This window comes from Aotus nancymaae, unplaced genomic scaffold (assembly GCF_030222135.1).
Source record: "Aotus nancymaae isolate 86718 unplaced genomic scaffold, 86718_ANA_hifiasm-v0.15.2.pri h1tg000048l, whole genome shotgun sequence".
NCBI classification, from domain to species: Eukaryota; Metazoa; Chordata; class Mammalia; order Primates; family Aotidae; genus Aotus; species Aotus nancymaae.
In genome coordinates this window covers 19,860,416-19,871,879 of record NW_026988462.1, presented here as the reverse complement: position 1 = coordinate 19,871,879, position 11,464 = coordinate 19,860,416, and the positions used below count along the sequence as shown (strand labels likewise).

The 11,464-nt window shown below is 38.5% G+C and overlaps 1 protein-coding gene across 1 annotated transcript; it reads right to left on the bottom strand.

The window, feature by feature from the left end:
* Positions 1–10,334: 10,334 nt before the first annotated feature.
* LOC105712350 (small ribosomal subunit protein eS1-like) lies at positions 10,335–11,184 on the bottom strand. Its single transcript, XM_064362250.1, has one exon. It carries the CDS (start codon positions 11,173–11,175, stop codon positions 10,381–10,383), a length of 795 nt encoding a protein of 264 aa, XP_064218320.1. The 5' UTR covers positions 11,176–11,184; the 3' UTR covers positions 10,335–10,380.
* Positions 11,185–11,464: the final 280 nt, after the last annotated feature.

Sequence of the window (11,464 nt, the reverse complement as noted above, 5' to 3'; positions counted from 1 at the left end):
AAGAAAATAAAGAAGTTGCTTGAATAGGGCAACACATTTTTGGCTCCCAAATCTTTCATTGATCTATTGCTTTGCTGTCTAGTACAGTACCATCAGCTAAATTCAGAGTGAATGGGGGAAATAGTGTTGTTTTTTTTAATTTTAGTATGCCAGTCCTCCACATCCACTAAATTGAAGTGGAGCCAGTCCTGTCTCAGAAACAGTCTAGCAATTTGAGAAAGGCCGGATGAAGTTCCATGTGAAACGATGCTCACATGGGAAGGATGAAACAGACTGTGGTCCACGGACATACAGATGGGGATATTTTTAAATTATCATCAATGAATTCTGGATGCTTATATATCTGAATTATGGATCAGCTACTTATTTACAGTTAATATTCCACAAACCCTTAAAGAAGAAATGAAAGTAATAAAATTGTTCATTCATTAGCCCAAGAGCCTATAAATTGTACAAAATGGCTGTAGAATATCTGCCTGATTATATCAGCAGTGGGTTATGCCTTTGGTACCGGGAACTACAATCTTCATACTCCCAAGGCTAGTTAAGCATGCTTTCCCTAGAATGGCTTCTGAGAATCTAACTTTTCTTCTTTCTTGCCTGAGTTGCTCTCCTCTTGAGGGAAAGCATCCATCTCTTCCTGGGGTGTTGTTCAGTATCCCGATTCATGCTTTGACCTGGTTCCATATCCCAAAGTAACTTGAATGTTACTGTTTTTTGTCATTTCTATTAATTATCATTTAACTTTGATTATATACTGGAACATGGCTATAGATTAGTTTCTAACTGGACTAGAATCCTATTTCTGTGCCTTATTACCTTTGGGCTTATATTAAATCATTTTGGCCAGGTGCAGTGGCTCAGGCCTGTAATCCCAGCACTTTGGGAGGCTGAGGCGGGTGGATCACCTGAGGTCCGGAGTTTGAGACCAGCCTGACCAACATGGAGGAGAAACCCCATCTCTACTAAAAATATAAAATTAGCCAGGCATGGTGGTACACTCCTGTAATCCCAGCTACTTCGGAAGCAGAGGCAGGACAATCACTTGAACCCGGGAGGTGGAGGTTGCAGTGAGCCGAGATTGTGCCATTGTACTCCAGCCTGGACAACAAGAGCAAAACTCCAAAAAAAGGAAAAATTAAATCGTTTCCCCTTCTCGAGGTCTAAATGAACCTTTGATAGGTGGGCTGTGTTGCTTTTACCTCAAAGGTGCTCTGTTAGTGATTGTTACTTTGCTGTGTGGCAAGAACATTGCTACCAATAGAAAAATTAGAAATAAGATGAACACTGTCTCTGAAGGGAAATCATGAGTTAAGGTTTGGATATACCGAAATTGAATCAATATGAATTTAACCCATTGGTGTCTTCACTCATGCCTGACGCTTAATGATCTAAAGCTAAATACCCCTGGAGTGGTATGTACATAACCTGAGCTTGTTCAATGCAGAGTGCTTTGAAACCTTCCATGACTTCCTGCTTTCTTCAGGCTAACATCCAAATACGACATAAAATTTTAAACTATTCATATGCCCTGCCTCCACGCTCCAGGTGCGATTATGTTCTCGTGTATACAAGGTTTGATATGGATTCTGCCCTGCTAGAGGTAAAACAGATGATAAGTACACATGTACAGACTAGAGACAAAAAGTCTTTAGGAAGTGAGGAAGGCAACCCAAAAATCACTCAATCCTTAATATTAAAGGGGTGAACAATCTTTCATGTTATCTCCACTAAAAATGAGCTCTGGCCCAGCACGGTGGCTCATGCCTGTAATCCCAGCGCTTTGGGAGGCCGAGGCGGGTGGATAACCTAAGGTCAGGAGTTCAAGACCAGCCTGGCCAACATGGGGAAACTGTCTCTACTAAAAATACAAAAATTAGCCAGGCGTGATGGCGGGCGCCTGTAGTCCCAGCTACTCGGGAGGCTGAGGCAGAAGAATCGATTGAATCCGAGAGTCGGAGTTTGTAGTGAGCCGAGATCGCGCCACTGCACTCCAGCCTAGGCAATAGAGCAAGATTCCATCTCAAAAAAAAAGATCTTTATGCTTTTGTATTCAACTTCTTTGGAGACAACATCTCCATAGTTTACGTATGTAGTTATTGCTTATAATCCTTCCAGGTGCAATGTTCTCCTAGTGTCTAATTTAAATCTGCTATAATTTGAGCTTCCTACCTTTCTTTATTCAGTGAAATGAGAAATCTGCTTAAATAACATTCCTTCAATCGTTTACATTTTTTGACATAGTCTTTTTTCAATCTCTTCTTCCATGGGCAAAATTCTACAAACGCTGTTCCCTTAGACTGTGTTAGTAATGTAAGATTTTAACAACTTTTTAGTGGAGGTATTTCTTTTTGTCTGAATCTTCTATCAAATCCCAAGTGCTTTATGGGGAACCTAAAAAAGTAAACTCATAGAAACAGAATAAAAGGGTGGTTACCAGGGGTTGAGGGATTCAGGAAATGGGGAGATGTTGGTCAAAGGGTACAAAATTGCAGTTATAAGATAAATAAATTTGGGAGACTTAATATACAGCATGGTGACTCTATTTAATAATAATGTACATAAGGCTGGGCACAGTGGCTCACATCTATAATCCCAGCAGTTTGGGAAGTGGAAGCAGAAGGATTGCTTGAGCCCAGGTGTTTGAGACATGCCAGGGCAATAGAGTGAAACCCTACCTCTACAAAAAATCAAAAATATAGCCAGACATAATGTTCCATGCCTGTTCCCAGCTACTTGGAAGGCTGAGGTGGGAGGGTCACTTGAGCCTGCAAAGGGGAGGCTACAGTGAGCCATGAAAACACCACTGCCCTCCAGCCTGGGTAACAGACAAACACCCTGTCTCAAATAAATAAATAATTAAATTATAATAATGTACACAGAATACTTGAAATTCCTTAAGTGAGTACATCTTAACCATTCTTACTACATACACCCAAAAAAGCAACCCTGTGAGGTGATGGGTATGTTAATTAACTCGATTATGGAAATCATTTCACAATGTAATACACATATCAAAACATCACATTGTACACCTTGAATATATACAATTTGTGTCAATTACACTTTAATAAAGCTGGAGGAGAAAAGTCAAGTTCTATTTTATTTTGAAGAGATTTCACCTACTATGGGGGAAAAAAAAAGATGGGAAAACATGCCTTTGTTTAAATAACAGAATGGCCACATTCTGTCAAACAAACAATCTTCTGCAGGAGATTTATGATCTATGTAGAGTTAGTATTTCTATTCCGTGTAGAACCCTGCTGCAGTTCTATGTCTATTTCAACCCTGCCTTTCATTAAAATGCTAAACTGTCATATTTGTCTTTTTTAACCTAATCTTCACATGTTTTAAGAACGCATCAGCTAACTTTATCTTAAAATCTTGATCTTTGCATCATTCAAATATTGGTACAAATGACATATGGGTTCTTGTTATCTTTATTATTTAAAACCAAATTATATTTAAATGCATTCTGAAATCTTTAAGTACAGTCTGAGAGAAATCAAAAATAATCTTGTCTGAGGGAGACCATTGTGATTTCCCCCATAAATGATAGAAACCTCAAGTATTTGCTCAGATCATTTAGGCAGGGGTGTAGGGGTGTCTGTGTGTGTGTGTGTTTCATAATTCCACTTGACATTGCAGGAGTCTTTATTTTCTCTTTTAAAATATTGACCCTAAATTTGTTTTGAACTGCCTTATATTTACAACACTCCCATTAATATTTTTGACCTGGTCTAGTATTTCAGATAAATTCTTTACCGACACAAATCAATAATGAAGTGCAGTTTAGTTAAGGCTTCCATTAGGCCTGATTTTCTTAGGGATAATATGTGATATAGTAAACATCTTGCTCTTGCTTACGTGGTACTCCTGGGAGCAGAACAGTCTGCCCTCGGGCAAATGAATCCCAAGCCAAGGAGGGATGCACCCTTCATATTCTGTTAATTGATTGAAAGGGCAAATGATCTATAGGAAAAGTTGCATCATTAACTTAATTGAGGGCAAAGTCTAATTAGAGGGGAAATGGAGTAGACAGAGCCAGAGACACAGCAGGCCTTCATCTGTGATGTCAACAAACAGACCTTGTAACTAGAACCAGACAGAGACTGCAGGCCTTCATTTACATCTTCAGTTTCAATGTGAAAACATTCACTGTGTGAGTGTATGTGTGAGTGTGTATGTATACGTGTTTGACCAGGGGAAAAGCAAAAGTTTACATACTTAGATAGAAATCAGTTCCTCCCAGGTGGAACTGCCTAGTGGGAATCAATATGTTTTAAACACGTTAACTGAATTGTATATATTTGAGAGGTTAATCTGAAACACATTTGAGCTCTAAATCTGGAGGGAAGGTGGGGACGGTCCTATTCTCACTTATAGAGTGGATGTAGAAGTATATCAACCAAACATAAAGTTTTTTATTTTTCCAATTTGAGTATGGACAGATTACAGTGGGGATTTATTTTGAACACGATTATATTACTGTAGGAACACATATGAAGTATTTGAACAATTTAGGTCAACACCAATTTATCCTACAATAAGAAGCCATTCCAAAATAGATATAAAATTATACTGCATTATAAAAGATAGGAGATATTACTTCCATTATAATGCATGTTGCAAGTGAAGATATCCCAGGTTCCCCTATATTTGGTAAACTGCTTTCTAGCAAATCCTGGCTCCTTGATTGTCTTCTTAGAATCAGAAGCCACTGTATCATAAACAACAATAATAAATTTAGATGCTTAAGTTTTTTAAAACTTTGGGTTCAAATCTGAGCTGAGACTGAGACAGGTGGTGATGGTCAGAACATGTGCTTTTTATTCTTTCAGAAAATTCCATGTCCAACTCTCCAATGAGTGCATTTTTCTCTGACTATAGCAATACAAACAAAACCTTTCACAAGAAATTCCACTTATGAGAAATGAAGAATGTAAGCAGACATGTTTTGGCTACAGCACTAGTTGTTAAAATACATGGGTATTCTTTCAACTGTAGTCATTCATTGACTTTACAAAAGCTACACCCCATTTCTTACATCTTATGCATACACATATTTCTATATCTAAATTGTTAAAAGTATAGCAATCTTAATAAATAGAATGACTACTAAAATATTTCAGCTAAGAAAGAGAAAAGTTGCACATTAATTAACTAGAATTTTATTTGGTTAAGCATACCAACTAGGTGCTATATCTGATAAATAAAATAAGCCCTTTTCTATATAAGGAAAAATTTCAAATTGGGCAGGAAACTAGTAACACTTAACATTGTAATATGCTGTCTTATTAGATATCTGAATCAATTCATCATATTTTCAGATTTAGTTAGAAAATTTTATTCTTCTATCATTTATTTCCCTGAATATTTATACCTCTGATTCTTAAGTTTGACTTATCTGCAAACTGCTAAAGATGTTCAAGTTGCTAAGTCATAGTCAAAATCATATATTTTTCTTGATAACTAATCACAAAGTTTGATCTTAATGGTCATCTGGTCATGAGGAAGAAGTCCAGCTGCAGATGCTAGTCTTCAGAAGAACCATGCATGCTCTATCTTCCAAATAAGTTTTATTTGTAAATGCTAAACTTAGAAATTTTCTCCAAAAAGTAATAAGTACCCTATGGTTTGATGACTTTCCTCAGCCACAGGTCTTAGAGCAACTAAACTCAACTGAACAATTGAATGTTGCATTTTTGGTTAAATACAGAGATAATTTCCTTTTCATCTCAGAATGCATTTACTGAGAGATTGTTGTGAGGCAATAAAACATATAATTTTTGGTGTACTATTCATTTTTTCAAATCCAAATTCAAGGAGTTATTGGATTATGATGATTAGTAATATTTTCACCATACATCCATAAAACTCCTGACAGACCTTTTAACGTTTTTTTAATCATGTTTTAGAAAGAGAAAAGGTAACTGGTCTTTTTTTTTTTTTTGAGATGGAGTTTCATTCCTGTGGCCTAGGCTGGAGTGCAATGGCAAGATCTCGGCTCACTGTGACCTTAACTTAATCATTTGAATCTCCTGGGTTCAAACTATTCTTTTGCCTTAGCCTCAACCTCCCAAGTAGCTGGGATTACAGGTGCCCGCCACCACACTCAGCTAGTTTTTGGATTTTTATTAGATACAGGTTTCACCATATTGGCCAGGCTGGTCTTGAACTCCTGACCTCAGGTAATCCATCCTCCTCGGCCTCCCAAAGTGCTGAGATTACAGGCCTGAGTCACCATGCCTAGCAGAGAAAAGGTGACTCTTACTGAGATTATGATTCATACCCAGTGGTGGTTTTGGATTAACTGACTCGTTCTACATCTATACTGCATTTGCTTCTGGGGAACATGGCTGAAGGCCTTTGCCACCTACAGGGTCTTGGAGCAGAATGAAAAGTCCAGGTCTCCTTGTGCCTGATATATCTGAACTGGTAATAAACACTGCCTGGAACTGGTAAGAGTACAAGACACAAGCCTTCCAGTCTTAAGACTCAAAATCCTCCCAATCATGGCTTCCATAACTACAGAATCCAAACACCATTATCAGCAATGCGTAAAAAAATCCATACCTTAAATTTTTAAAAACTCAGATAATAATCTTAGTAATTTGTCCATATAGTGTCAAGATCTATATAATGAATATGTTTATTTTATTCTAAATGCGTAAGTACTTATCATGTTTATCCTCATGAGTCCCTATTCTTGGATCTTAGAGGAAAAAAATGTAATTTTTTTTATTAGAAAGATCTGAATTTTAATCCAGGCATCATCACTTACTAGTCATGTGATCCAGAAGTGTCACTAAAGCTTTTATCATTTTCATATGTAGAACTGGAATAGTAATATTTCCTTTGCAGGATAATTGTAAAACTTAATCAAAATTAAATGAGACAGGAGGAGGAGGGGGGTTGAGGGATCAGCTTTTTTTTTTTTTTTTTTTTTTTTGAGACAGTGCCTCACTCTGTCGCCCAGGCTGGAGTGCAGTGGTGCAATCTCCGCCTCCTGGGTTCAAGTGATTCTCCTGCCTCAGCCTTCCAAGTAGCTGCAATTATAGGCCCGTGCTACCACGCCCAGCTAATTTTTTTCAATTTTTAGTAGAGACAGAGTTTCACCTGTTAGCCAGGATGATCTTGATCACCTGACCTCATGATCCACTCGCCTAGGCCTCCAAAATTGCTGGGATTACAGGGGTGAGCCACCGTGCCCAGCTGAGGGATCAACATTTTATTCTGAGCACAAAGTTTGTCTCTCTTGAATCACAACCCTTGCCCCCAGACCACACTGAAATGACTCAAAGGAAGTGGGAAAAGGAATAAACTGATAACGATAAAGGGAAGGTAGAGAGTAGGCTTATTCAATAGCAGACAAGAGACTTCAACAAATTCCAGGTAGAAGGGAGCAGCTGAAAGCTGCAGAGAAAGCAGAAGAGTCTGCATTCCAGAGAATGCCCACAAGGAAGCTTAGCAAGCCTATCTCTTGGCAGTAGAAATATGGGCTCAAGAGTTGACAACTAGGAGAGCAGGAGAAATGAAACAAAAACAAGGAGCTTAAAACAACTTTCACCTACAGCCCCCTCCACTTCACCAGCCCTACCCCTACAACCCTCCTGCAGGCAGAAAAACGGACACTGCAGGCCAGCATTTACCTCCAGGCCAACCACTGTAGGCCTTTATCTTTTAAAAAGTGAACTAGCTTCCTGTTGAAAGCTAATCTTTCAGTTTGGACCAAGAGGATAAACTCACCTAACTCCGCAGTGGAGGGTCAAGCTGCTCTCTGGCTGCCTGCAGGTGAAGTCGACCAGTGGAGCTGATATACCTCATTTGCATCCTAAGCAGCTTTGGGGCGTGGAGGGAGGAGGGGAGAAGTCACTGTGGAAGCTGACTTATTTACAGTACAGCTACCCATATCCACACTGACCACCTGTGATATGAGGCCTTCATTTTTCACTAAGAGCAGTTCATCATGAATCACTAGATCAATGTGGAAAACCATTCATTATAGCTATTATTTCTTAGTACTTCTTATGTAGCAAATTTCATTCAATGTCTTTGATTTTTTTTTTTTCAAACAGCCTCGCTTTGTTGCCCAGGCTGGAGTGTAGTGCCGTGATCTCAGCTCATTGCAACCTCTGCCTCCCAGGTTCAAGCTATTCTCCTGCCTCAGCCTTTCAAGTAGCTGGGACTACAGGTGCATACCACCACGCCCAGCTAATTTTTGTATTTTTAGTAGAGATGGGGTTTAGAGAGTTGGGCAGGCTGGTCTCAAACTCCTGACCTCAGGTGATCCACTCACCTTGGCCTCCCAAAGTACATGACTTTTCAATCTTCATCAAATCTAAGCATACAAATATACAGTTTTCCCTGAGTTTAGGGGTCTTCTTTCCTGAAGGCTCTCATTCCCATATATATATATATATATTTTTTTGAGATAGAGTCTTGCTCTTGTCACCCAGACTAGAGTGCAATGGTGCAATCTTGGCTCACTGTGACGTCCGCCTCCTGGGTTCAAGCAATTCTGCCTCAGCCTCCCAAGTACCTGGGATTAGAGACATGTACCACCATGTCTGGCTAATTTTTCTATTTTTAGTAGAGACAAGGTTTCACCATATTGGCCAGGCTGGTCTCGAACTCCTGACCTCAGGTGATCTGCCTGCCTCAGCCTCCCAAAGTGCTGGGATAACAGGCCTAAGCTACTGAGCCCAGCCCCATAAAACTTTTGTTAAGTAAATTTCTTATGCTTTTCTCTTGTTAATTTGTTTTTCATTTTAGGGGTGACAGCCATGAACCTTGTGATGAGTGAGAATAATTTATTAAATTTTCTCTCCTACAAAAACATATTCAAAACTTTTAGAGATTAGGATGTGGGTATCTTTTGGGAAACCATTATTCTGTCTACCACATTGAAGTATGAAATTAATCTCAATAATACAGTAATCTAAGCACAAAAAATCTTGAAAGAAACCAATAAACTTAATCAAAATGCATAAACCGATAATCCACATTGAACCAGTCTTATTCTATGACTAACACCAAGAAAAGTCTATATGACATATAGCTATTATATTTGATTGGCATAGTGACTCAGGAGTTTATATTTTTAAAACTACTTTTACCTTCATGAATGCAATGCATTAATGAATATGTGGGAGGTAGGAGGAGGATGAGGAAGTTAGAGAAGGAGGGAATAAAGCATGAGGCATTTATCATTTTATGTCAAAATGACTCATGAAAGTCATTTTGACATAAAATGGAAACTCTGTTATCCAATGAAGTCCATAAAACGAAAACTTTGTTAGCCAGTGAAATAATTGAATACACACAATCCAAACTAAAGGTCAAGAAAGGAAATTTTTACACTTTTCTCTGTGTCTTTTTTTTTTTCCTTTTTGTGGAGAACAGGGTCTCGCTATATTGCCTAAGCAGGTCTCAAACTCCTGGGCTCAAGCTATCCTCCTGCCTCTGCCTCCCTAAGAGCTGGGATTACAGGTGTGAGCCACCATACCCAGCAAAGAAAGGAAATATTTAAATAACAGTGGAAAGAGACGTTTTGGATCCAAGCCCCATCTCTTACCACATAAATTTGATCAAGTCACCTAACCTCTCTAACTTTTAGGTGTGTATCTGTGAAATGGAGCAATAATAGCTGCCTTGTAGGTAGGTTGCTAGAGTTTGGTATAATCGCGTCAATCTCGTAATGAACAATGAGTTATATATAGCCTCCATAAATCGCAAACAATGCATTCATCTTCAATGTGTTATATAAAGCTCTAAGTTTATATCTCATAAATTATGTCTCATAAATGATGTAGTTATCTCCAGATAACTACATCCTGATTTGACACGTATGTAACTCATTATATTCCTGTTTGCACTGATTGTGTCCAAATTTAGGATGAAGTAATTTTAGATATTTTAAATATCTGAATGACAACATCTTTTCTTCTGTGAAGTACTTTTCATCATCATTTCCAGGAACATCCCCAATCCTCTAACTTATCCTAACAGTTACTTCACTATGATACAATACCTACTACATGTAATGTAATCCAAAGTCTACCTCAAACCCACTGTCTACCTTTTTTTCTCTTTAAATTTTGTGACAAGTATTTACTTTCTATATTCCACATATTACTTGACCTATATCATTGGTTTTGACCCAAGGATCTCAACCAGATATTCAAGAAAAATAAATCCACATGAAATCAGAGAATCTCAGTATTAGAAGTGCCCCGGCAATCACTTAGTCTAATTTTTTAGCAATGTTTAAACTCCCCATGTGTTAATGGCACAGGGTATCCATTTTGTAATAAAATGCATGATGATTTTTTTTCCATCACAAAGACTTTTTATTTGCCACTATTATAAGTCTGAACTTTAAACAGATTCTTGGACTGGTGGTTCATATCCATCAGCTCGTTCAACTTTAGCACCTGTCTCATCCCCAGCGGCTTTTCCAGAACTACTGCCTTTACCATGAAGCTCCATGAGTTTTCCCAATTCAAACTTGGGCTTCTTCAGCATTTTTACTTTTCTAACGAAGACATCATGGAGAGGATAAATAGATTGGCAAGCCTTTTCTATGTATTTCCCAATGCTGTCTGGAATCAACTTATTGACCACTTCTTTCAAGTCATTTGTCTGCACCTCTCGCATCATGATTTCCATCATCTTCTTCTGGATTTGGTGGACCTGTTGGTGCTGAGCATAAGAGGTCTTCCGTATCTGATTGTTGCATTTTTTAGTAAAACCAACACAGAACAGACGAAGCAAGTAACCATCAGTAGTCTTGACATCAACATGAGCTTCAATCATTGTCTGCCATTTTTTGACCATGGAACACATTTTGTCATGGGTAAGATCCATGCCATGGAAATTAGTCAGGCAGTTTTTGCCCTGAACATCTTCAGTAATCAGCTTGAATTTCCTAAATGCAACTTCATCATTCTGCAAATCAGCAAGATTAACTTCAAACACTTGACCCTTGAGGCCATCAGATGCAAGTTTGGTTCCTTGGGTCCTGGTGACTAGTGTCTTTCCAATATTTCTTATGTTGAACATAGCGGGTGCTTTCACATCATACCAATCTTTCTTAGAAAATGGATCAACCACTTTCTTCTTGGCTCCCTTTTTGCTGCCTTTCGTAAGGCGCTTGTTCTTGCCAACCGCCATGGTGCTGCTCAGAGAGCCAAAAGGGCAAAATGCATGATGATTAAGGCTTGTTGGAGGCAAGAGCTCCTAACTTTGTCATCTAACACACAGAAAATGTGGCATTTTTGAACGTGTCAAATCATGCTCAACAGATGACATAGTAACTATGTGCATATTTCAAAACTCTAAACTGGGGATTAGCAAATTATGGCCCCAGGACCAAATTCAGACTGCCACCTGCCTTTATATGGCCTGTGAAGCAAGAATGGGTTTTACATTTTTAAATGATTGAAAAAATCAAAAGAAGAAT